A 26797-nucleotide genomic window follows, 5' to 3' on the forward strand; every position below is an offset into this window, starting at 1 on the left:
AAACATACCTTCCTCCTTCTTTCTCGCTTTCTTCCTGTAGACTTCAGCTCGGATCTCTTCAAAAGAGAATTCGTCAACTCCAGCATAAACTTTCTCTTTGCAGTACATCACCACCTCTGTCTTTTCCTGATCGTCCTGCTGCTGATCCTGCACTCGCTGGAGTGGATCCTCCTGCTCCTTATGTTTGCGAGTACTTAACACACAGTTTATGCTGGGCTCAATTTTGCACGGAGTCCTGAAACACCATGAAATTATTACTTGAGCTTTGTGTACTTCACTGTGTGTAGCACAGAAAAGCAGGCACGGGAGAGAACATGGCTAATGCCAAAATCTGGTTTGGGAGCACTGTAAAGACATTCTGTTCTGTGCTTAGAAAAAATGCACAAGAAAATTGGAAGGAGTAACATCAAAGGCCAACATACTACACACAACTGTGTGACAAAAAATTAAACAAAACAACAAACAACAAATCCAACCCAACATGTTAATATGGCCCAGTCAAAAGAAAATAAAATTTTTATGATGTCTGAACTGCCATGCATCCTGAAGCAGGATCTGTTCCATTTAGTTCCTTCAAGCTGTGTGACCAGAGGGGAGACACAAGTCCCCAAACTCTAGTTTGTAGGATGATTATCTGCGAGCAAAGGGACACAGGAGAAAAGAGACTTGAAAATGGAAGCTCTTGGGCTAGATGAAACCTACATACTAATTTCAGGAGAGAGCAAGCAATACTGGTACAGCTTTCCCAACACCAGCAATCCAGCTGACTTCAGCAGGATTAACTCCCAGATGTGCCTCAGTGAAGGATGCCCTGAACAACAAACTGTAAAAAGTGAGGTACCTGTGGTCTGGGTAAGCAAGGAGTTCAAAAGAAAACCCTGGGCACAGCTCCAAGACATTTGTTCCATTTTGCAAGTCAAGGGACTCACAACCCTCACACTGTGTGGGAGATCAGGAGGCAAACAGGTGCTCCTAATGTTTGAGGGTTTAAAGCTTTTCTGAGGGAGTATGGGGACTCATTACTAAGATCACAACAGGGTCCTTCTGCCCAGAACTCTGGATGACAGCTCATGGCATCATGTGCATCACAGTTACACAGTTTCAGGACAACACTTCCAGACCATTTGGCAGGTGACCACGGCTCTGGGCAGAAATGGATTCAAAGGCAGAAATAAAATCTACTTTCAAGATTTCAGCTACATTATCTAAACCTACACACCAAGTCTCTGCCTAAGCCACTTAGAGCTAATTCAGCATGATGATCAGTTCTACCCACTCCTTCCCTCTCCCTGGCATAAAAAGCTGCTGCCTTCTCTGAGTAACAAATCCTCATCCCAGACACCAGCATGCCAAGACATTTAATGATGTGGCATCACTGACTTTCAGGAGCATTAAACAGTCTTATGATTTAAACATGAATGCCCTTTTTTACATATTCTTCAAAAACAATGGCATTGCCTTGCTCAGAGCTCTTCTGCAGTCCACATGCAATCCATGCTGCTCACCACCTCTCAGCATTCCTTGATTCCATGCAACTCAGAGCTGTGGAAACCATCTGTAATACCAAACAGCCTTTTCCACTCCTCTCTCAGAAAGAGCCTGACTGTTCCCTGGCCATCATTCGCCACAGGAAGGTGGAGCAACCTTGCAAAATAATGTCTTTTCCTCTGCTCTAACAAAACCACCCCATCTCCTGGGATTTATCAGCATTTCAGGGAGCACTGTACAAGCAGCATACTCACTCCTCCACGACCTAAGCAACACTGTTGTCATGGCAACTCTCATAGCTTATCTCAGAATAAAACTCCAGATATGCTGAGCACAGAGTTCCCAAGATAGGGAAAAAAAAAAAAAAAAAAAAAGCCAGCCACAAGTCTGCCTCAATTTGGGGCTGTTTCACAGCAAACAGCACCCTAAGACAGGTAGCTTGTGGTTTTGTGTAAACACACTGAGTTAAGCTATTAAACTAATCAGCATATATAAATCAGATATAGACTCCTGCATCACGAACAGCTCTGAACACTTCCCATGTCCTTATGCAACCTCTGCTGAAGCCTCTGTCATCAAGCTGCAGCACTAATTGCTTCCAGGCTGACAGATCTTTAAATTCTTGTAGCTCCAGGAGCTTAAGTACTAGGCAAAACAAGTCAGAATTTTAGGAAGCAGCTTTGAGAATTCCAAATGCAGTCCCCCATCCCCAACTCAAGACTCACATCATTTGTGGCTGAGCTGACTCGTCCACATAGGGGGTGAAACTGGGCAGGGGCTGAGGCACTTCCATGCCAGAATTCACGGTGCTGCGAGGACGCTGCGGAAGGAAAGGCCACGTTAGCACCTTAGGGATTCATTTCAGTCTCCAGCTCCCTCTGCACTCTGCATCTCCCTTTTCCTCATCTTCTGCTCATTTGCAGTTTCTGTTTTATAGAAAATTAAACCTGACAGAGACTTTTACCAAGATCAATCCCTCCTGACACAGTCACAGCCCACCACCTGAACACTGGCACCCAAGAAGCAAGGTGCACTCCTCCTTAATCCCCTCCACAGCCCCAGCTTCTCTTATTCTGAGGGAATGTTAGCAGGATGGCTGTTCCAGCTGCTCCTCGTTTTCCAGAAATGCCACAGTCCTCCCTCATTTTACAGCCAAGATTGCCCCACTTCTAGGATAATATTCATTCTCCTGTCCACCAACAGCCTCCAGCCCTGGGTTGGTGTTTCTTTTTGTTTTTAAATTTCACATCAGAGGCCATTTCAGCACCACAAAAATCCCTTAACAGCTTCTGAGGTCCATTATTTAAGATATAAGGTGCAATTTAGTCTGACTACAGCTTACTCTCATCTTCCCATTTGAATTCCCTGTGCCTCTTGAGCACAAAAAAAGTTACATGGTGGGAATACTTCACAAACTCACTCCTCTTGCCCATCATCTCCCAAACTGCTTCTTGAGGCATCTTGACACCAGCAACAAGAGAAACCCCTTCCCCTGGGCAGGTTTTAATATCTCAAAGCATTCACCAAAGGTTTTTCTTGCACTGCCCTTCAGTGGAGTGGAATCAAACATCCTCAACTCTCCTGCTAGGAGCAGGATATTTTAGTTAATTAAATCCAAGAAATTTCATTAAGGGGAGAGCAGACAGAACTCTAAGGGCATACACTAAATGAAATATGGAAGCATTTGCAGACCAGAGTGAATGTGTTAAGCAGCACAAGGAAAACTGATAAAAGAAGCTTTATAGTAGTAATTCTTCCTCATTCTTCTCAGCTAATTGAAACCTGTGGTTTACTGAACTTTTCCATTCATTTCATCAAATTGCTTTCTATCTGAAAAGAATAATCCTGGCGTTCCCTAAATTTTCACCTAGTTGCATCCCTCCCTCATGCTAGTTTTTTTTACTAAGCTTCACTTAGAACAACTTCCATATTGAGAAGAAGAAAATACTTTCATCATCTTGATACTTCAGGTTTTTAGCTTTTATGTATTCTTAATGTATCTGTAGCTCTGGAGACTCTTAAATGCCCCAGTAGAACTTCTAGCAATTTCCCGTCTTTCTTTCCCACACTGAACAACAGGTGCTTATTGACACATTCCTGAAATTTTGTTATGTCTGGCTGTTAAGCTCTCCAAGGACATTTGATTTTGCACCATGTAACCAACAGGCATAATAAAGGCAGAGTAGGAGGGCAGAACCCAGAGGGGGAGATGACCCTACCAACTGCTCCTCTAATTAGACAATATTGGCTAAGATATTCTAATTGCCCAATCTTATCAATCGTAAGGATCTAACTCAGGGCACTGTTTCTCACCATATTGTTTACCTGAAGGTAATAAAGTAAAGGTTTGCTTTCATATTACCAGTCTAATGCTGTCTGGAAAAGTTTGGGTTCTATTTCCAGGCATCAAACTCATGACTTTCTGGTCTTCTTTTCGGAGCTACAAAGAACATGGGAACAATGGGGGTTATCTGAGCACCTGTGAAACAAACCTCATTTCACAGGACTGATTCCCTTCAGACAATGTCTTGCACCACTTCTCTACAACAGCTTCAACACCTGTAGCACAGCTGCTTCTTTTGATGTTTACTTTAAGCCATTGGAAGCTACTTTCTGTCATCCTATTGTCAGGATAAATATTCCATTGATACAGCACTTGAATTCTTTTGATCTCCGCTCTTCGGTTTTCCTCACAAGCACTTCAAAACAAGACTTGCAGAATGCTGTATTTGCCTTATTTTCACAAGACAGGCAACAAGTTCTTCCTTCAGGTGGTATTTCCCAATCTAATTTAGCTCTTACTCTTCTTTCTTACAGAGTTAACTAATGCCTGCCATCTCACCCCTTCCCTGGCTCATGTTTTCCCTCCTACATTCCTTTTCTGCCCTCCAAACAGTCTAGCAGGCCACCTCAGCCAATCCTTCTGGTTAGCAACAATTTTCATTTCTTGATTTTAAAACTCCAGACAGCCTTTTAACCTTATTCTAGAAATACCAGCTTGTTAAACTTGAACTGAGTACACATGGCAAGGGACTCTTTAGAAGGACAAGGACTCTTCACAAGGGCACACAGTGACAGGCCAAACTGGAATGGCCTTCAGACAAGGGAAGGTGGGTTAGGATGAGATATTGGGAAGGAATTCTGCCCTGTGAGGGTGCTGAGGCCCTGGCACAGGGTGCCCAGAGAAGCTGTGGCTGCCCCTGGATCCCTGCAACTCTCCAAGGCCAGGCTGGATGGGGCTTGGACCAACCTGGGATAACAGAAGGTGAAACCAGATGATCTATAAGGTCCCTCCCAACCCAAACCATTTTACAATTCTACCATTAAAACTGTATCTACAATAGAAATAAACCACAGGCAAGGGAGAAAGACATGACCTCTGTCTCTGGGATCAGAAATCATCAGCTTTCACAAACCTTCTTCTCTTTTCCCAATCCATTTTGAGCCTCCTTACCCTGCCAGAGTTCCAAGGTCCTGCACTGAGCTCGTTCTCTTTGGCCCTGGAAACTGGAGGTGCTGGCCATGACTGTGCTGGAAGTGTGGGAATCTCAGGGCCAGGCACAGAATTTTCATCAAACACAGCAAAACTTGGAGTATTGGAAAGCTGCAGAGGAGCCTGAGGCTGGCAGCTTCTGCTTGGTTTCAGAGCTATAAGCAAAAAGATTGTCAATTAACCTTCAGCCATCACATTCAAATTGCAACTTCCACGACAAAGAGATGAAACTCCTCCAATAACAGGTTGTTTCAGCTCTGGAATGTACCTTTAATTGCATCTCCCACACGACTAATGGGGGCTCTCACAGTTTTCTTCCCTCTGCCTTTGAGATCTGCCAGTGAACTTCTCTGAGGCTCTGCAATTTCCAGCAGACCCATGCTGTCTCCACCAGGGCTTTCCTCAAGTGTCAGTAGTGCCTGCCGAGAAACACGGGCCTGAAACTGCCTAGGAAAAAGAAATATTGGAGAAATCAGCACAACCTTTCCTACCAGGGAACCCAGGGAAGCACCTCAGCTCTTCCCTTACTTGTGATGAGCCTGGAGTTTGTCCAAAGGCTCAGCCTTGCACTGGAGCCCTTCCTGGAATATCAGATCTGCTTTCCTGAAGCTCCCCCTGGCCTCGAGCACCTCTGCCCAGGTGATGTAGAGCTGAGCCAGCGTGGTGCCGATCTCCTGGCTGCGCAGGTAACTGTACACATCCAAGGGCTCCTTGCAGCAATCGCCCTGAAACGACCCAAGTATGGCAGTAATCACATGGCACTGCAGACAGCTCCCACTCAAATCTGCATTTCAATGCCTCCAGCAAGACCCCACTGAGCTCAGTACAAGTCTGACAAAAGCACCTGTAAGGCCAGTACATGGAATTTTATCATTTCTTGTTGGAATCTGAGGTAATTCAATGATTGAATTACACCATATTAGTATTCCTGAGAACAGTTGTTTTAGCTGTGGATGAAGAACAGCACATTCCTTGCCGGTTTTGGAACTGGTAAATCAGCTCAGCAAGCTAAAGCTGGTGAAAAGCTGCGTTGAAAAGATGTGGACAACAAAAATTACAGCAATGGAGAGACAGGGCAGGACCAGAACATGCATAGCTTGGTTTAGAGTTTAAAAGGATGTGGACACAAGACAGCTAGAAGCTAAAATAACTGGTAGGACAGATATATTTTAGATATTCTATCTTTAAATCACTTCTCTTTCTCCTCAAATAAATAGTTGAGCTCTATTTATTCAAGCCAGCTTTTCCTAAACAAAAACTTCTGGAGTTTGCAGCTGTTCCAAGTGTACAGACTCCAGACAGTGAGTGTGGAAATGAAAAGCAGGTAATTCAAAAGCAGAATTCAAAAGTAATACGCTGGAAGAAAAGTACATCTAATATTGCACTCATTGTACAACACTGTTTGACTCTTGTCACCAAAATCAGCTTAGCTGTGGGCAGACACCACGACAATTCCCAAGGAAAAGCTGCACCCAAGAGATGCTCCCAATACACTCACAAACTTGAGCCACAGATTAAGATAGCGAGGATCTCTGTAGTATTGCTGCTGCCCATGGAGGGCTGTCACTGCCCTTTCCAGAACTGCTGTGAGGTTGCCATCCTTGCCACCCTGGGGGAAAGTCTGCTCCGTCCACTTGATGTACCTAGAGACAGAAGGTGGTCATAGCAAGTCAGTTCTTAATAACTGTCCATACAATATGAAGAGGTGAAGAAAAAAGTAGGCACAACACTGAAAGACAATATAATATTAAAAAACAATTTTAAATTTTAGCTTTCAATGAGCTTCTAATTAAATTAGAATGTATTTCCCTTGCTTTTGCAAGGACATCTGACCACTTGACTCTTTCTTCTGAAACAAAGGGAAGCTTACCGGTCCCACACATCCAGAGGATCATCTCCAGAGTAAAATCTTATTTCTGCTTCAAACTCCCTAAAAGAGAAAATTATTAATCCAATAAATACATTTGTATCACTGTAAATCTAACCTGTACATTGCAAACTGCATTAATTATTTTATTAAAAAGCACACCCAAATCTCCCTCATGTTTGCTGGTTAAATGCTCCATTGCAAACCTGAAAGCTGAAGTCTGTACTACACAGCACCAGAAGTGAGTAGTTCCAAAATCCCGGAGTATGATAACAGTACAAACATCAGTTATTAAACTTCTTTGATGCCTTTTTTAATGCCTATGAGATTAGTACAGGTAAAGAAGACATAGATAAAATGACAAAGAGAAAGGAAGTTAAGGGGAAAGGAGCTGTTATAACGTCACTCACTGTTTTTTAAGCTGCACAGCAGTGTGGCTGGAGGAGTCCTGCTGAGCCAGTGCCTCCTGCAAGCTGGACATCACCCGCCCCTGCCTGAGGGGCTGCACATTCTCCTTGCTCAGCTCCCACTCATGGCTGCACTCCTGGAACATGACCCCCCCTCCTTTAATCCTGAACGCCTCTCCTTTAATCCTGTGTTAACAAGAAATGGACACCCACAAGAAATGGAGACCCGTAAGGCTGACAGAGCAGAGCAGGCTTTCATCAGCCCATTCATCCCCAATTTTCCGTGCAACCAAAACACAACGCTTAGGTGCCTAACTTTTAGAGGGACCTGGGGCTTTCATTCCCCTCCATGGGAAATAAATGAGAAAAAGAGCCAATCTTGACAATGAAGAACCTCAGGCAGGCGACGCTAGCAGCAAAGGCCACTAAGATTAAGCCAGCTCCCGCCACCCTGATTGCTCCTTCCCCTGCCCCGAGGCCCCCACCCTCACGGGGGCTGCCGGGGGTGCGCTCCGGCCAGGGGGAACCGCAGCGAGCCGGAGTCGGGCGCCTCTGCTTCTTCACCGGGGAGCGGTGCTAGGAGGAGCGAGCCACAGCCGAGCCGCGACCCCTGCGGGGAGCCGGCGGGGGAGAGCGGCGGGGACTCGCCAGTGGCACCGACGGCAGGCGAGGCTGCTGCTTCCCCGGGACGCACCGCCCCACGCCGGCAGCGGGGACCCCGCGCTGTCCGGGCAGCCCCAGCGCCGTGCCGGGGATCCCTCAGAGCGCCACAGCCGCGCTCGCCAAACGACTCATCATCCCCTATAGCCCCTCACGCATCGCACAGCCACCCACAGCTCGCCAGCCCTACACACCTCACAGCCCCTCAGGTATCCCCAGCCCTACACACCTCACGGCCCCTCAGGTACCCCCAGCCCTACACACCTCACGGCCCCTCAGGTCCCCCCACAGCCCCGCGCACCTCACACCTGATAGCCCCTCAGCTCTCAGCCCCTCACAGACGCGCCCACAGCCCTACACAACTCACAACCCGCAGCCCCTCACGGATCTCCGAGCGCCCCTCAGCACCGCTCACTCCACAGCCCTGAGTCCCGCGCATCTCACAACTTACACCCCTCAGCCCCACAGTGGTTCCACAGCCCCTCCGCTCTCACGGCTCCTCAGCCCCACACCGATCTCATAGTCCCCCACTCTACAAACCTCACGGCTCACAGCCCCTCACAGATCCCCGAGCGCCTCTCACGGACCCCACAGCCATCAGCTTCGCGTACCTCGCAGCCCCTGAGGCCGCCTCATATGTCCTTATGGACCCCCACAGCCATCAGCCCCGAGCACCTCACAGACCCCACGTCCCCAAGCGCCCCTCACGGCCCACAGCCCCTCACAGATCCGGAGCCCCTAAACCCTCACAGACCCCACATGCGCGCGCCTCTCACGGACCATACAACCCTCAGCCCCGCGCACCTCACAGCCCCTGAGGTCGCGTCAGTTCCTCACGGACCCCACAACCGAATCAGAGCCGAACACCTCTCACCCCACAAAGCCTCCGCCCTCATCCCCTCACGGACCCCACAGCACCTCAGGCCGCTCCAGCCCCGCGAACCCTTCGCAAACCCCCGCCCCTCCGGGCCGGACGAACCGCACACGGTCCCCGGCCGCGCAAGCTGTCCCGACCGGCACAGGATCCCAGCACCACAAAAGCCGTAACGGCGGCGGCGCCTCGGAATTCAAACCTCTCTCACCTCCCCATTGGTCGCGCCCTGCGCTCCGCCTGATTGGCGCCGTCCTGCGTCGCCCCAGGGCATCACGGGAAATGTAGTTTCCGCCTCACACGCGGCAGCCCCAGGGAAAAATAAATAATTTTATAATTACTGCGCTCGCAGTTAATCTCATCTGAAAGGCATACTCCTCTTGAGCGAGTGTGTTCCCGCTCTTCCCTCTGCTAACCACTGGCACCCGCTGATTCTCCACATTATTTCTCTACCGTAATTTCACCCCGTTATTTTTCCTGAGGCTCTCACTTCACGCAACTGGCGATTAGTTCTGTATTGGTGCCACAGAAAACCTGACTTTTTGGGTATCCCGGAAAAATACATAGTTTGACACTCCCAAAAGAGGCTCCCAGAAGTATATATCAGTGTTAATGTGATGCTCAGCCCCGCTAGTTACCTTCACTATATGAGTATAAAAGGAATTGGTGATTCTGGATTTCATATTTGAAAATGATGACAGAATGCATTTATTAATTTCGCTGCAAGTTCTTTTCTTAAAAAAACCTTGTACATAAGTCCCACAGCAGTAATGCTGAACAGCCAAGTAGGCTTGCTATTACCCCTTAAATCTGCTCAAGGCAAAGCAGACCCTGAGATAAAGAAATAGGTCTCTCCAGTATATTCTGGTCTTGGCAGAAAACCCTTTCCTTAGCAACACTAAAGCTACAACCGTCAAAGACATGCAGGAAAAGGGGCTTAAGGCCTTTTACAGTTAATTACCTCAGTTTTTTTACGTGGAGAGCTTCAGTGTATGCTTCTTCACACACTGGTGTCTCCTGATTCAGAGGTGCACTCTTGGATTCTGGACTGTCTTTCTCCAGTTCACTCTGTGGGAAAGCAGGAGTTGGGATTCTCTGAGCTGCCACCCCGTGAAAGGGTGTTGAGGCCAGGTGGGAAGCCCTGTTAAAGTCACATGTATCTTCTGGGGTTGCACAAAGGCTGCTGGTTTTGTATGAGCCTGTCACAATTATATCCTCAGTCAAACATTCAATTCCATTTTCCTGCTCCTGGGGGAAAAAAAAAAAAAAAGGAGACCATGAAAACATGTAGTAGATTTTATGACAAATTTTTCTTTACATAAAAGCTAGACATTTCCCTTTATCCCACCCCACCACCTTCCAACATGCATTCAGTTGAAATGCATCATTTACTCTTTGCAACCTTATATAAATTTTCATAACAGGTTTTAGTTACCCTGCAACTGTTAGAGACACACGTAAGCAGTTAACATAGCTTACAACAAAGTCATAACTGTGTTTCGTTATTTAAAATATTTACTATGTAGACATTGTTTTGAAAACAGGAAAGGAAGGCAGAAAGAGAGAGTGTACTTTCAGTGAAGAATCCCCTCACAAGAAGCTTAAAATGTGTTAGAAGAATATGCTGCTTTTTGGCTTTCTTGTGTACTTTCATTTTAAATTCCTGCTACTTGGAAAAAAACTGTTAAATGGAGACAGTACTTGTTCGCATCGTTGTTTCTGCCTGTCAGCTTCTTTCATCTTTAATTTTTTTTCCAGCTCTTCAATCTTCCGTTGTATTTCTTCCTTCTTCCGTTCTATGGCTTGTATTTCGTCTAAGGAAAAAAAGCCTGTAAGGCCCAAAGCATATTTCACATACAGTCAGAGGCTACAGCCTAAATCATTTGTCAAGGGGCCAAAACTTCTGGTGATCTTTCCCTGTTCCACAACTTCCATGGAAAGCTGTTGAATATGTTACTGTCTCTGTCCCTCATAGCATTTAAACAACTATTCCAGGAGAAAAAAAGAGATGCAGCTGCAATAACTGACAGAAGCAAATACAACTTTATAATTCCATCTCAAAAGCCTTACTTGCCTCAGCCCACTTTGAAACATACCTTCCTCCTTCTTTCTCGCTTTCTTCCTGTAGACTTCAGCTCGGATCTCTTCAAAAGAGAATTCGTCAACTCCAGCATAAACCTTCTCTTTGCAGTACATCACCACCTCTGTCTTTTCCTGATCGTCCTGCTGCTGATCCTGCACTCGCTGGAGTGGATCCTCCTGCTCCTTATGTTTGCGAGTACTTAACACACAGTTTATGCTGGGCTCAATTTTGCACGGAGTCCTGAAACACCATGAAATTATTACTTGAGCTTTGTGTACTTCACTGTGTGTAGCACAGAAAAGCAGGCACGGGAGAGAACATGGCTAATGCCAAAATCTGGTTTGGGAGCACTGTAAAGACATTCTGTTCTGTGCTTAGAAATAATGCACAAGAAAATTGGAAGGAGTAACATCAAAGGCCAACATACTACACACAACTGTGTGACAAAAAATTAAACAAAACAACAAACAACAAATCCAACCCAACATGTTAATATGGCCCAGTCAAAAGAAAATAAAACTTTTATGATGTCTGAACTGCCATGCATCCTGAAGCAGGATCTGTTCCATTTAGTTCCTTCAAGCTGTGTGACCAGAGGGGAGACACAAGTCCCCAAACTCTAGTTTGTAGGATGATTATCTGCGAGCAAAGGGACACAGGAGAAAAGAGACTTGAAAATGGAAGCTCTTGGGCTAGATGAAACCTACATACTAATTTCAGGAGAGAGCAAACAATACTGGTACAGCTTTCCCAACACCAGCAATCCAGCTGACTTCAGCAAGATTAACTCCCAGATGTGCCTCAGTGAAGGATGCCCTGAACAACAAACTGTAAAAAGTGAGGTACCTGTGGTCTGGGTAAGCAAGGAGTTCAAAAGAAAACCCTGGGCACAGCTCCAAGACATCTGTTCCATTTTGCAAGTCAAGGGACTCACAACCCTCACGCTGTGTGGGAGATCAGGAGGCAAACAGGTGCTCCTAATGTTTGAGGGTTTAAAGCTTTTCTGAGGGAGTGTGGGGACTCATTACTAAGATCACAACAGGGTCCTTCTGCCCAGAACTCTGGATGACAGCTCATGGCATCATCTGCATCACAGTTACACAGTTTCAGCACAACACTTCCAGACCATTTGGCAGGTGACCACGGCTCTGGGCAGAAATGGATTCAAAGGCAGAAACGAAGAAAATCTACTTTCAAGATTTCAACTACATAATCTAAACCTATACACCAAGTCTCTGCCTAAGCCACTTAGAGCTAATTCAGCATGATGATCAGTTCTACCCACTCCTTCCCTCTCCCTGGTATAAAAAGCTGCTGCCTTCTCTGAGTAACAAATCCTCATCCCAGACACCAGCGTGCCAAGACATTTAATGATGTGGCATCACTGACTTTCAGGAGCATTAAACAGTCTTATGATTTAAACAAGAATGCCCTTTTTTACATATTCTTCAAAAACAATGGCATTGCCTTGCTCAGAGCTCTTCTGCAGTCCACATGCAATCCATGCTGCTCACCACCTCTCAGCATTCCTTGATTCCATGCAACTCAGAGCTGTGGAAACCATCTGTAATACCAAACAGCCTTTTCCACTCCTCTCTCAGACAGAGCCTGACTGTTCCCTGGCCATCATTCGCCACAGGAAGGTGGAGCAACCTTGCAAAATAATGTCTTTTCCTCTGCTCTAACAAAACCACCCCATCTCCTGGGATTTATCAGCATTTCAGGGAGCACTGTACAAGCAGCATACTCACTCCTCCACGACCTAAGCAACACTGTTGTCATGGCAACTCTCATAGCTTATCTCAGAATAAAACTCCAGATATGCTGAGCACAGAGTTCCCAAGATAGGGAAAAAAAAAAAAAAAAAAAAAGCCAGCCACAAGTCTGCCTCAATTTGGGGCTGTTTCACAGCAAACAGCACCCTAAGACAGGTAGCTTGTGGTTTTGTGTAAACACACTGAGTTAAGCTATTAAACTAATCAGCATATATAAATCAGATATAGACTCCTGCATCACGAACAGCTCTGAACACTTCCCATGTCCTTATGCAACCTCTGCTGAAGCCTCTGTCATCAAGCTGCAGCACTAATTGCTTCCAGGCTGACAGATCTTTAAATTCTTGTAGCTCCAGGGGCTTAAGTACTTGGCAAAACAAGTCAGAAGTTTAGGAAGCAGCTTTGAGAATTCCAAATGCAGTCCCCCATCCCCAACTCAAGACTCACATCATTTGTGGCTGAGCTGACTCGTCCACATAGGGGGTGAAACTGGGCAGGGGCTGAGGCACTTCCATGCCAGAATTCACGGTGCTGCGAGGACGCTGCGGAAGGAAAGGCCATGTTAACACCTTAGGGATTCATTTCAGTCTCCACCTCCCTCTGCACTCTGCATCTCCCTTTTCCTCATTTCTGCTCAGTTGCATTTTTTATTCTATAGAAAATTAAACCTGACAGAGACTTTTACCAAGATCAATCCCTCCTGACACAGTCACAGCCCACCACCTGAACACTGGCACCCAAGAAGCAAGGTGCACTCCTCCTTAATCCCCTCCACAGCCCCAGCTGCTCTTATTCTGAGGGAATGTTATCCTGGTTAGGATGGCTGTTCCAGCTGCTCCTCATTTTCCACAAACACCACAGTCCTCCCTCATTTTACAGCCAAGATTGCCCCACTTCTAGGATAATATTCATTCTCCTGTCCACCAACAGCCTCCAGCCCTGGGTTGGTGCTTCTTTTTTTTTTAAATTACACATCAGAGGCCATTTCAACACCACAAAAATCCCTTAATAACTTCTGAGATCCATTGTTTAAGAGAAGAGGTGCAATTTAGTCTGACTACAGCTTACTCTCATCTGCCCATTTGAATTCCCTGTGCCTCTTGAGCACAAAAAAAGTTACATGGTGGGAATACTTCACAAACTCACTCCTCTTGCCCATCATCTCCCAAACTGCTTCTTGAGGCATCTTGACACCAGCAACAAGAGAAACCCCTTCCCCTGGGCAGGTTTTAATATCTCAAAGCATTCACCAAAGGTTCTTCTTGCACGGCCCTTCAGTGGAGTGGAATCAAACATCCTCAACTCTCCTGCTAGGAGCAGGATATTTCATTTAATTAAATCCAAGAAATTTCATTAAGGGGAGAGCAGACAGAACTCTAAGGGCATACACTAAATGAAATATGGAAGCATTTGCAGACCAGAGCAAATGTGTTAAGCAGCACAAGGAAAACTGAAAAAAGAAGCTTTATAGTAGTAATTCTTCCTCATTCTTCTCAGCTAATTGAAACCTGTGGTTTACTGAACTTTTCCATTCATTTCACCAAATTGCTTTCTATCTGAAAAGAATAATCTTGGCGTTCCCTAAATTTTCACCTAGTTGCATCCCTCCCTCATGCTAGTTTTTTTTACTAAGCTTCACTTAGAACAACTTCCATATTGAGAAGAAGAAAATACTTTCATCATCTCGATACCTCAAGTTTTTAGCTTTTATGTATTCTTAATGTATCTGTAGCTCTGGAGACTCTTGAATGCCTCAGTATAACTTCTAGCACTTTCCTGTCTTTCTTTCCCACACTGAACAACAGGTGCTTATTGACACATTCCTGAAATTTTGTTATGTCTGGCTGTTAAGCTCTCCAAGGACATTTGATTTTGCACCATGTAACCAACAGGCATAATAAAGGCAGAGTAGGAGGGCAGAACCCAGAGGGGGAGATGACCCTACCAACTGCTCCTCTAATTAGACAATATTGGCTAAGATATTCTAATTGCCCAATCTTATCAATCGTAAGGATCTAACTCAGGGCACTGTTTCTCACCATATTGTTTACCTGAAGGTAATAAAGTAAAGGTTTGCTTTCATATTACCAGTCTAATGCTGTCTGGAAAAGTTTGGGTTCTATTTCCAGGCATCAAACTCATGACTTTCTGGTCTTCTTTTCGGAGCTACAAAGAACATGGGAACAATGGGGGTTATCTGAGCACCTGTGAAACAAACCTCATTTCACAGGACTGATTCCCTTCAGACAATGTCTTGCACCACTTCTCTACAACAGCTTCAACACCTGTAGCACAGCTGCTTCTTTTGATGTTTACTTTAAGCCATTGGAAGCTACTTTCTGTCATCCTATTGTCAGGATAAATATTCCATTGATACAGCACTTGAATTCTTTGATCTCCGCTCTTCGGTTTTCCTCACAAGCACTTCAAAACAAGACTTGCAGAATGCTGTATTTGCCTTATTTTCACAAGACAGGCAACAAGTTCTTCCTTCAGGTGGTATTTCCCAATCTAATTTAGCTCTTACTCTTCCTTCTTACAGAATTAACTAATGCCTGCCATCTCACCCCTTCCCTGGCTCATGTTTTCCCTCCTACATTCCTTTTCTGCCCTCCAAACAGTCTAGCAGGCCACCTCGGCCAATCCTTCTGGTTAGCAACAATTTTCATTTCTTGATTTTAAAACTCCAGACAGCCTTTTAACCTTATTCTAGCAATACCAGCTTGCTAAACTTGAACTGAGTACACATGGCCAGGGACTCTTTAGAAGGACAAGGACTCTTCACAAGGGCACACAGTGACAGGTCAAACTGGAATGGCCTTCAGACAAAGGAAGGTGGGTTAGGATGAGATATTGGGAAGGAATTCTGCCCTGTGAGGGTGCTGAGGCCCTGGCACAGGGTGCCCAGAGAAGCTGTGGCTGCCCCTGGATCCCTGCAACTCTCCAAGGCCAGGCTGGATGGGGCTTGGACCAACCTGGGATAACAGAAGGTGAAACCAGATGATCTATAAGGTCCCTCCCAACCCAAACCATTTTACAATTCTACCATTAAAACTGTATCTACAATAGAAATAAACCACAGGCAAGGGAGAAAGACATGACCTCTGTCTCTGGGATCAGAAATCATCAGCTTTCACATACCTTCTTCTCTTTTCCCAATCCATTTTGAGCCTCCTTACCCTGCCAGAGTTCCAAGGTCCTGCACTGAGCTCGTTCTCTTTGGCCCTGGAAACTGGAGGTGCTGGCCATGACTGTGCTGGAAGTGTGGGAATCTCAGGGCCAGGCACAGAATTTTCATCAAACACAGCAAAACTTGGAGTATTGGAAAGCTGCAGAGGAGCCTGAGGCTGGCAGCTTCTGCTTGGTTTCAGAGCTATAAGCAAAAAGATTGTCAATTAACCTTCAGCCATCACATTCAAATTGCAACTTCCACGACAAAGAGATGAAATTCCTCCAATAACAGGTTGTTTCAGCTCTGGAATGTACCTTTAATTGCATCTCCCACACGACTAATGGGGGCTCTCACAGTTTTCTTCCCTCTGCCTTTGAGATCTGCCAGTGAACTTCTCTGAGGCTCTGCAATTTCCAGCAGACCCATGCTGTCTCCACCAGGGCTTTCCTCAAGTGTCAGTAGTGCCTGCCGAGAAACACGGGCCTGAAACTGCCTAGGAAAAAAAATATTGGAGAAATCAGCACAACCTTTCCTACCACAGGAACCCAGGGAAGCACCTCAGCTCTTCCCTTACTTGTGATGAGCCTGGAGTTTGTCCAAAGGCTCAGCCTTGCACTGGAGCCCTTCCTGGAATATCAGATCTGCTTTCCTGAAGCTCCCCCTGGCCTCGAGCACCTCTGCCCAGGTGATGTAGAGCTGAGCCAGCGTGGTGCCGATCTCCTGGCTGCGCAGGTAACTGTACACATCCAAGGGCTCCTTGCAGCAATCGCCCTGAAACGACCCAAGTATGGCAGTAATCACATGGCACTGCAGACAGCTCCCACTCAAATCTGCATTTCAATGCCTCCAGCAAGACCCCACTGAGCTCAGTACAAGTCTGACAAAAGCACCTGTAAGGCCAGTACATGGAATTTTATCATTTCTTGTTGGAATCTGAGGTAATTCAATGATTGAATTACACCATATTAGTATTCCTGAGAACAGTTGTTTTAGCTGTGGATGAAGCACAGCACATTCCTTGCCGGTTTTGGGACTGGTAAATCAGCTCAGCAAGCTAAAGCTGGCAAAAAGCTGCTTTGAAAAGATGTGGACAACAAAAATTACAGCAATGGAGAGACAGGGCAGGACCAGAACATGCATAGCTTGGTTTAGAGTTTAAAAGGAAGTAGACACAAGACAGCTAGAAGCTAAAATAACTGGTAGGACAGATATATTTTAGATATTCTATCTTTAAATCACTTCTCTTTCTCCTTAAATAAATAGTTGAGCTCTATTTATTCAAGCCAGCTTTTCCTAAACAAAAACTTCCGCAGTTTGTAGCTGTGCAAAGTGAACAGACTGCAGACAGTGAGTCTGGAAATGAGAAGCAGAATTCAAGAGTAATATGCTTGCAGAAAAGTACATCTAATATTGCACTCATTGTACAACACTGTTTGACTCTTGTCACCAAAATCAGCTTAGCTGTGGGCAGACACCACGACAATTCCCAAGGAAAAGCTGCACCCAAGAGATGCTCCCAATACACTCACAAACTTGAGCCACAGATTAAGATAGCGAGGATCTCTGTAGTATTGCTGCTGCCCATGGAGGGCTGTCACTGCCCTTTCCAGAACTGCTGTGAGGTTGCCATCCTTGCCACCCTGGGGGAAAGTCTGCTCCGTCCACTTGATGTACCTAGAGACAGAATGTGGTCATAGCAAGTCAGTTCTTAAGAAGTGTCCATACAATATGAAGAGGTGAAGAAAAAAGTAGGCACAACACTGAAAGACAATATAATATTAAAAAACAATTTTAAATTTTAGCTTTCATTGAGCTTCATATAATTAGAATGTATTTCCCTTGCTTTTGCAAGGATATCTGACCACTTGACTCTTTCTTCTGAAACAAAGGGAAGCTTACCGGTCCCACACATCCAGAGGATCATCTCCAGAGTAAAATCTTATTTCTGCTTCAAACTCCCTAAAAGAGAAAATTATTAATCCAATAAATACATTTGTATCACTGTAAATCTAACTTGTACATTGTAAGCTGCAGTAATTATTTTATTAAATAGAACACCCAAATCTCCCTCATGTTTGCTGGTTAAATGCTCCATTGCAAACCTGAAAGCTGAAGTCTGTACTACACAGTACCTGCAGTGAGTAGTTCCAAAATCCCGGAGTATGATAATAGTACAAACATCAGTTATTAAACTTCTTTGATGCCTTTTTTAATGCCTATGAGATTAGTACAGGTAAAGAAGACATAGATAAAATGACAAAGAGAAAGGAAGTTAAGGGGAAAGGAGCTGTTATAACGTCACTCACTGTTTTTTAAGCTGCACAGCAGTGTGGCTGGAGGAGTCCTGCTGAGCCAGTGCCTCCTGCAAGCTGGACATCACCCGCCCCTGCCTGAGGGGCTGCACATTCTCCTTGCTCAGCTCCCACTCATGGCTGCACTCCTGGAACATGACCCCCCCTCCTTTAATCCTGAACGCCTCTCCTTTAATCCTGTGTTAACAAGAAATGGACACCCACAAGAAATGGAGACCCGTAAGGCTGACAGAGCAGGCTTTCATCAGCCCATTCATCCCCAATTTTCCGTGCAACCAAAACACAACGCTTAGGTGCCCAACTTTTAGAGGGACCTGGGGCTTTCATTCCCCTCCATGGGAAATAAATGAGAAAAAGAGCCAGTCTTGACAATGAAGAACCTCAGGCAGGCGATGCTAGCAGCAAAGGCCACGAAGATTAAGCCAGCTCCCGCCACCCTGATTGCTCCTTCCCCTGCCCCGAGGCCCCCACCCTCACGGGGGCTGCCGGGGGTGCGCTCCGGCCAGGGGGAACCGCAGCGAGCCGGAGTCGGGCGCCTCTGCTTCTTCACCGGGGAGCGGTGCTAGGAGGAGCGAGGCACAGCCGAACCGCGACCCCTGCGGGGAGCCGGCGGGGGAGAGCGGCGGGGACTCGCCAGTGGCACCGACGGCAGGCGAAGCTGCTGCTTCCCCGGGACGCACCGCCCCACGCCGGCAGCGGGGACCCCGCGCTGTCCGGGCAGCCCCAGCGCCGTGCCGGGGATCCCTCAGAGCGCCACAGCCGCGCTCGCCAAACGACTCATCATCCCCTATAGCCCCTCACGGATCGCACAGCCACCCACAGCTGCCCAGCCCTACACACCTCACAGCCCCTCAGGTACCCCCACAGCCCTACACACCTCACAGCCCCTCAGGCACCCCCAGCCCTACACACCTCACAGACCCCCGAGCGCTCCTCACAGGCTCCACAGCCATCAGCTCTGTGCTCCTCTCAGCCCCTCACAGACCCCCTGCGCCCCTCACGGCCCACAGCCCCTCACAGCTCCCCCGACCCCTCAGGCGCGCGCCCCTCACGGATCCCACAACCCTCAGCCCCGCGCACCTCACAGCCCCTGAGACTGCTTCAGTCCCTCACGGACCCCACAACCATCAGCCCTCATCCCCTCACAGACCCCACAGCACCTCAGGCCGCCACAGCCCCGCGAGCTCCTCGCGGTGCCCCGCCCCTCCCGGCCGGCCGAACCGCACACACTGCCCGGCCGCACACACCGCTCCAACCGGCACAGCTTCGCACTACTAAATAGCCTTGGCACCTGCACCGCGTCAGTATTCAAGCCTCTCCCGCTTCCCCATTGGCCACGCCTCGCTACCCGCCCCCTCCGCCTGATTGGCGCCGTCCTGCGTCGCCCCAGGGCATCACGGGAAATGTAGTTTCCGCCTCACACGCGGCAGCCCCAGGGAAAAATAAATAATATTGTCATCACTGCGCTCGCAGTTAATCTCATCTGAAAGGCATACTCCTTCTCTCGAGCGAGTGTGTTCCCGCTCTTCCCTCTGCTAACCACTGGCACCCGCTGATTCTCCACATTATTTCTCTACCGTAATTTCACCACGTTATTTTTCCTGAGGCTCTCACTTCACGCAACTGGCGATTAGTTCTGTATTGGTGCCACGGAAAACCTGACTTTTTGGGTATCCCGGAAAAATACATAGTTTGACACTCCCAAAAGAGGCTCCCAGAAGTATATATCAGTGTTAATGTGATGCTCAGCCCCACTAATTACCCTCTCTCCTACAATATTCCAAGAAAAAAACTAATTAGCCCGACAGGCTGCAGTAATTTCCAGGAGCCTGGAGCGTCTGGAAGTGTCCAAGGCCAGGCTGGACGGGGCTTGGAGTAACCTGGGCTCATGGAAGGCGTCCCTGCCCATGGCAAGGGGTGGAATTGGATGGGCTTTAAGGCTCCTTCCCACCCAGAACATTCCAGGATTCCAGGCATTTATGAGTATCTCCGCAATGCTGCAGGTGCCGGAGCACGATCGCGCAGTGAGACCACTTTTCTCCTGTCCCCACTGCCCGGGCAGAGTGAAGAGCTCAGGTTTTCCAGCCCGGGCAGAGTGAAGAGCTCAGGTTTTCCAGCCCGGGCAGAGTGAAGAGCTCAGGTTTTCCAGCCCGGGCAGAGGCTGAGGCGCGAACAGCTCCGCACCGCTGCACCCTGCGCTCCAGCACCGCCTGGTGTTCCTGCGGGGAACTGCAACGAACCGCGACTGGCTGCGCGCCGCTCTTCAAGAGGAACCTGAGATCTTCATAAAATCCAACATCTGCAGGGTCTTAAATGTGCCGATGTCTTGCTCCCCTCTGCGTTCAGGATCTGCAAACACTGACATATGAGGGCAGCTGCAAAACAAAAAAATTGCCATGGACTTGGACAGGAACACCCTGTCAGGAACACAGACTAGCTGCCTGCTATTGGGGTGAAGGTGATCAATGACGGATATTTCTCATTAAGAAAACAGAATGAGCAGAAAGCGATTTTTTTTCCTTCACAGCTGCCCTTAACGCCTAAGACTCATGAAGCTTTTGTATGCACAGAAGAGACGAAGTGTGACCATGTTGTTGATGGGCGGTCACTTCTCTGTCAAACGGGCAAGAAGCTCCTGACAGTCAGCGGAGTGGAAACAGCGGGCGCGGCGGTGCCGGGCGGGGCTCGGCCGAGCGCTGCGGGGCTGTGAGGCGTGTGTGTGTGATGGACAGCGACAGACGGCACTCCCGAGAGGGCGGAGGTGGCCGCAGCTCAAAGCCGGCAGCACCGCAGAGGGCAGCCCGGGACGGAAGGCGCGGAACCGTTCAGAGCGGACTTCTGCCAGCACACAAGATGGCGGCTCTGGGGAGAGCGCACGTGATGCCACACAAAAGATGGCGGCCCAGGCAGGGCGGGACTTCTGCCAACATACAATATGGCGGACTCTGGGTAGAAGTCACGTGACACATAACACATACAGCTGATTACCGGGGGTTACTTCTGCCAGCATGCAAGATGGCGGCGGCAAGCGGAAGTCACACTGACCACACCTAAGATGGCGCCCTGCCGGGCCCTTTCGAAGATTATAAATGTCTCTAGTCTGCTGCCCTTAATCCTGTGTGTCAGGGCTGTATAGAGGTTTGATCATACCTTTAAAGCAGTTTTTCTCCCCCAAACCCGAGCTGAACTGACTGAGATCGCACACAGGTGATGCACTGGAACTCCGAGCTTAGTGTTAAGTCTTGCCTGGTGATTTTTACAAAGTTAAATTCCAGTGAATCTGTACCAACAAACAAGAAGCTGTGCTGCAGGAGCCGGTGGCCTTGGAGTGCCCCTGACAGGACCTGTTCAGGTGTTTATGTGGACCACCAGGTGCAACTGCTGCCCCAGTGCTGCCAGGGCCACTCCCCCACCATGTCCCCAAGTGCCACATCAGGAACCACCCAGCGAGTGACAGCAATTGGGGTGAGGGCTGCAGGCACTGACAGTGTCCCTGCTTGCTGGCAGTGGAGCTGGGGGCTCCCAGAGGGGCTCCAACACCTCTTCCCTTCTCCCCAGCCTTCCCAGGCAGGATGGCTGCTCTGGAGAGCACAATGTGCAGGGGGAGCAGCCCAAAGCCAGGCTCAGGACCGTTTCCTTGTGGCTTAGGGAACCTGTGCCCACAGCACCTTGAACTCTCACACACTCAGCACCTTTTCTTTGGGTTTCTATGCACTTGAAGACAGATTTTGGGACCTACCAGTGAATTCAGTGAATTGTCCCAGCCAGAGGCCTTTTTGCTGACCTAAAAGTAGCTTTTAAACCCCAGACCCACAAGGCTTGCAGTATTTTCCAACAGCAGTGAGAGACACAATGGAAGATCCTGTTCAGTACTGCAGCTGCCCACAAGGGCCAGGTCACCTGGGACAGCCCTTGCTATCGTGTCTGGTCCTCTCTCAGAAGAGGAAAAACCACTTGGCTTCCCCATGTGGGATTGACTGAGGCTGTGATGTGCAACCCAGAGCATCTCCAGGCTGGATGTGTAAGGAAGGACAGGGAAGGGGAGTATTTATAAACTGTATCATGCAAATTTGGGATGGAGCAGTGATGCAGGTGGGTGGGTTTGGTCTGTGTAGCAAGTAAGACTTTGTTCCCAGAATCAAGTAGTTAAAACTTGAGGCCCCACACACATACCTAACTAAACCGCTAAGACTTTGCATACCATTCCACAGCCCGACTTTGCACAACATCCCATATCCTATACGAAATATGGCTTGCTAAATAATAAAGGTTGTGTAATCACTTTGAGCTGCACCTGATGCAGACGTGTGAGGAAGAAGAGGAACCTGCCTCCCCACGACCACCAGAGAGCAGAAAACAACCCCCTAGCAACAGCACAACGCACACGCAGAGTGGAACCTGGAAACTATAGGTGGCCAGAAATAGAGACTGTATAAAAAGGGAAATTGTGAGCCCCTCAGTGCGTGCTGTTGGTAGAGCATAGACTCTCTGGCCGCCCAGCACTGTTTGGCTCGCTATTCGCTTGCTTAAATAAACTAAAAATTATCTGACTGGAAATAGTCTCTGATTGATTATTGAAACAAAATCTGTAACGGTCTGGGTGTGTCAGGATTAGCCATAAACAACCCAACCAAGCTGCTAAACCCTCCATGGATGTTTGAAACACTTCCACAGAAATCCAACTCAGTAATGATTCCAGAAGAAAAATTACAGGTGCTTACAATCTGTGGGGAATTTCCTTTGGAATTATCAATCAGTGTGTGTATCAAGGCAGACCATGTCTTTTAGCTCTTTTTCTGGTTTGCAATTTCCTCTCTGATTAAATGAGTGTGTGTTGTGTGCTCCTGTTAAATAAGCTGCACGTTTTCAGTTTGAAATTTGAGGTGGTTTTATTTCTTTAGGGTTTTTTCCCACAACCGAATCATCCCTTCCATATTGTTCTACATGGCATCTTTGGTTGTGAGCCAGAGTAGGGAAATTACGTTTTATGATCTTGAAATTTTTGTAGTCAGAAGTGGAACATCTTGCCCCTTCACAGAGCACTGCAGGCACATGGGAGTGGCTCAGTGCTGGCACAGCTCTCTGAGAAATAACAGGGAATAACTTTGAGAGATCTAAGTGTTAATAAAAACTCTCTTGTTTCTTGATTGCAAAGATTCAGTCCTGCAGGCTCAGAAGAGGGAAAAAAAGGACTTCTGTTATTCATGGAAAACCTACTGTTATTCCTTGTGCAGACCTTTAAATATTTGGATGATTTACTGTCCAGTATCTGTAGATAAAGAATGATTGATTGGAGGTAAAAAATGAGGTACTCAGTAGTGAGCAGGTAGGGAAAATTCTTGGAGTAAACTTGAGGTGGCCCATAGTGGAGAGCATAAATATTTTGAAGTAAAAATGAAGTAATCCATGTTGGGCAGGTAGGGAGATTCTGAGAGTAAAACTGAGGTGGTCTGTAGTGCAGAGAATGAACTTTGTGAGGTTAAACTGAGGTAATAACACATAGTCAGAGAAAACTTTGGGGGTAAAGTCTGAGATAATCTCTAGGGGAGAGAACATTTTTGAGGTAAACTGAGGCAGTCATTAGGTGACAGGCTGGGAAATTTTGGGGGGTAAAAATTAAAATGATCTGTTGGGCAGATAATTGTGGCTAGCACAGGTTTTTCCCATGAGAAATTTTCTTGTGTTTTATAAATAAAGTTTGGATGTTGTTGGAACAGTGTCCCAGAACTTGGACAGTGCAGGCCTGGCCAATCAGGCCTGGGGGAAGGCTTCTGACTGACCAATCTGGGTGACTTTTGAGAACTCTATATATGTGATGAAATCAAAACAATAAAGGTCATTCCTTCTTGCCACTGAGAAATGGTGCTTTCATTACTCTGCTAGCTGCTCAACAGCGACAGAGAATGAACGTACTGAGGTAAAAATCAGGTCGTAAGTAGTGGACAAGTAGCAATAATTTTGGGGGTAAAATCTGGGGTAATGTGTAGCAGAGAGAATGTACAACATGAGGTAAAGTGAGACAGTCAGTACTGGAAAGGTAGTGAAATACTAGGGGGTAAAACTTGAGAAAATCTCCACAGTAGAGAAGGAATATTTATAGGTCAAAATGAGGTAATAGTGGGCGAGAAAGGAAAATATTTGGGGTAAAATCTGAGGTAATCTCTAGGGGAGAGAATGAACATACTGAGGTAAAAATCAGGTAGTGAACAGGTAGGGAAAATTTTTGGGGTAAAACTGGAAATAATCTCCAGAGTAGAGAACAAATACTTTATTGTAAAAATGAGGAAATCAGAAGTGGGCAGACAGGGACAATTTGGGGGCAAAACTTGAAGCAATCCCCCGGGAAGAGAATCAACATCATGAGGTAAACTGAGGTAATCACATGGGGACATTTAGTGAAAATGCTGGGGATAGAAACTGAGATATTCTCCAGGACTGAGAATGAATATTTTGAGGTAAAAATGGGATAACTTGTAGTGGACAGGTAGGGCAAATCTTCTGGGAAAAACTCGAAATAATCTGTAGGGCAGAGCATGAACATTTTGAGGGGAAAAATGAGATAAATATTTATTCTTCACTTCCCTTTGTGATAACTTAATCTTCACCCCACAATGAGCCATTCCCTGATTTCTCCTGGAGAAAACCTAATGGCAGAGGCAGGTTGCAAAGGAACCCAGAGCTGAGTTTGGAGGAGAAAACTGCTGAGAGCTGCATCTGCCTGTGCAGCCCCAGCCTGGCAATATCCACATGGAACAGCCTGGGCAAATGGGATCAGATGGAGCAAAATCCCTTCATGGAAGAGGTTTTCTCCTCTGCAGATCAGGCATGGGGCAGGCAGTGAACTTTGGAAATCAGCTGATTTCCCCCAGAAAGCATCACTCACATTGGCATGAATGACATCACCTGTGCCCATCACTCACGATTCTCCCAACCAAAATCAAGATGAAAGGCTGGTTTGGGTTTGAGAACTTGAAATAACTTGGAAACAGAAGAAATCACCTTTTTCTTCTTTCTTTCTTTCTTTTAGATGCTGGACTTGCCTCTGTGGATGTGTGCTGAGCTCTTGCTGCAGGGGACTGTCAGGCTTCAATCTCTGTGCAATAACTCAGGGATTCCATGGGACACTCAGGGACTGTCCCAGCTGCACTGGCAGGCACGGGAAGCTGTTCCACAGATTAACTGTGCTCCCCAGAGCACTCCAGAGCATCCTGGATAGAGTGCAGAGAGCAGGAAAAGGCACGGTGACAGCAATGATGCTGCTCCCTGCTTTCCTGAGAGCTCCAAGGAAAATAACCACTGAGGTGGCACTGAGGATGCCACTTTCCTGACACTCCTGGCCCAGCAGGTTTCTGTGGAAGCCTGAATTACTTGTGCAGTTCAGTTCTCCCTCCATTCCTACCCTCTGGGCAGCTCCGGGAGATGGCTGAGCCCTTCCCAGGCCGCTGCCGCAGGGAGATCCCCGGGAGGCTCCCGGGCACGGCTGGCCCTGTTGGAATCTGCGCTCGCAGGGCTACCTGTCAGCTCTGACCCTCGCGCTGCTGCCACACGCCAGGGGAGCCGAAATAAAGCCTGCAAATTTGAAGAGTAAACTGGAGAAACAACCCCAAACCTCATTCACTCGACAGTGAAAAGCTTGAGCTGGTCCAGCGCCGACTCCATCTTCTGCCGCTTCACGGGGGACACCGACATGTCCACGGCTGCGGGGCTCGCGCGCCTATAAGGGACCGTGCGTGCCCGGAGGGGACAGGCCTGCGCGCGCACCCGCGGCCCGCGCGCTCCCGGCCCGGCAGGGCGGCACCGAGCCAATCAGCAGCGCGGACACAAGACGGACGCGGCCGGGAGGAGCCGAGGCGGGGCGGCGGGAGGGAGAGCGACTCTGATTGGCTGGTTCGGGGGCCCGGGGGTCGGGGGGTGGTCGCCGTGGCGACCCTGACGCCGACATTGTCCCCAGCGGGGTCTGCCCGGGATTGTCCCTGCTCGGCATCTCCTGTCTCCGGAGCCCCCGGGGGTGTTCCCCACGGCCGGCAGGGCGCCCGACCCGCCCCGAGCCAGCCGCCCCCGATGGCCGCAAGATGGCGGCGGGCTGGCTGAGGGGAGGCGGCCGTGAGGGGAGGAGGGCTCGGAGCCGCGCGGTGCTGCCCCGCTGCAGGAGCTCAGCGCTCGGTGCTCCCTCCCTGCCGCCGCGGCAAGGTTCGAAATAGCTTGTAGGATACAGCTCCAGCCGCTGAGAGAGCGCCCGACCCAGCAAGGCAGCTGCTTTAGGCTCTTGGTTCCTCTAAACTTCATTTAGGCTGTAGAGGAGGTGATCTTGTTAGTGTGGTCCCACTTGGAAGTTGGTCTCCCCATAACGTCTACAAAAGGCATTACCAGTTATTTCAAGCGAGTAAATTAATTATTAAGGAAAAGAGAAAACAAACTGGAAGAACTTTCACAGAGGAAACAGAGGATGGCTCTTGGCTGGAAATGTCGGAGAATCCGTGTAACAGGCCCTGAGCCATGGGTTATGCTGTTCCCTCATTCTGTGTTGTTCCCCTTGGGACAGCTGCCACAGAAGTTCCCCTTCCAGATAGGCACGAATGTACTATTGTACAACCTTTTCTCACTTTGCCCCTGTTTTTAGATACGTTTATCAAGGCCATCATGCTGGAAATTATACCAAGAGTTTCAGT

General features: G+C 47.8%; 1 protein-coding gene and 1 long non-coding RNA gene across 7 annotated transcripts in view; both read right to left on the minus strand.

Moving 5' to 3' along the window:
- BUB1B (BUB1 mitotic checkpoint serine/threonine kinase B) overlaps positions 1–18739 on the minus strand; it is a 31621-nt gene extending 12882 nt beyond the window's left edge. The window contains exons 1-9 of one of the 6 annotated variants that reach the window (XM_085063496.1): positions 18123–18739; positions 17716–17775; positions 17346–17490; positions 16391–16587; positions 16131–16309; positions 15824–16017; positions 13092–13186; positions 10883–11109; positions 10488–10615 (exon numbers count right to left, since the gene is read on the minus strand). In XM_085063496.1, the coding sequence (XP_084919622.1) occupies positions 10488–10615; positions 10883–11109; positions 13092–13186; positions 15824–16017; positions 16131–16309; positions 16391–16587; positions 17346–17490; positions 17716–17775; positions 18123–18265 (1368 nt within the window). In that variant the 5' untranslated portion in view covers positions 18266–18739. The other 5 variants (XM_085063497.1, XM_085063495.1, XM_085063499.1 and 2 more) reach the window with 5 other exon arrangements.
- Positions 18740–24381: 5642 nt separating this feature from the next.
- Positions 24382–26335, minus strand: LOC146437062 (uncharacterized). The gene is made up of 2 exons (XR_014852805.1): positions 25738–26335; positions 24382–25336 (listed from the first exon to the last, which is right to left on the minus strand). It is a non-coding gene; the product is annotated as an uncharacterized LOC146437062 (long non-coding RNA).
- Positions 26336–26797: the final 462 nt, after the last annotated feature.

Source organism: Lichenostomus cassidix, chromosome 5 (assembly GCF_008360975.1).
Source record: "Lichenostomus cassidix isolate B80296 chromosome 5, HeHo_3.0, whole genome shotgun sequence".
Classification (NCBI taxonomy): Eukaryota; Metazoa; Chordata; class Aves; order Passeriformes; family Meliphagidae; genus Lichenostomus; species Lichenostomus cassidix.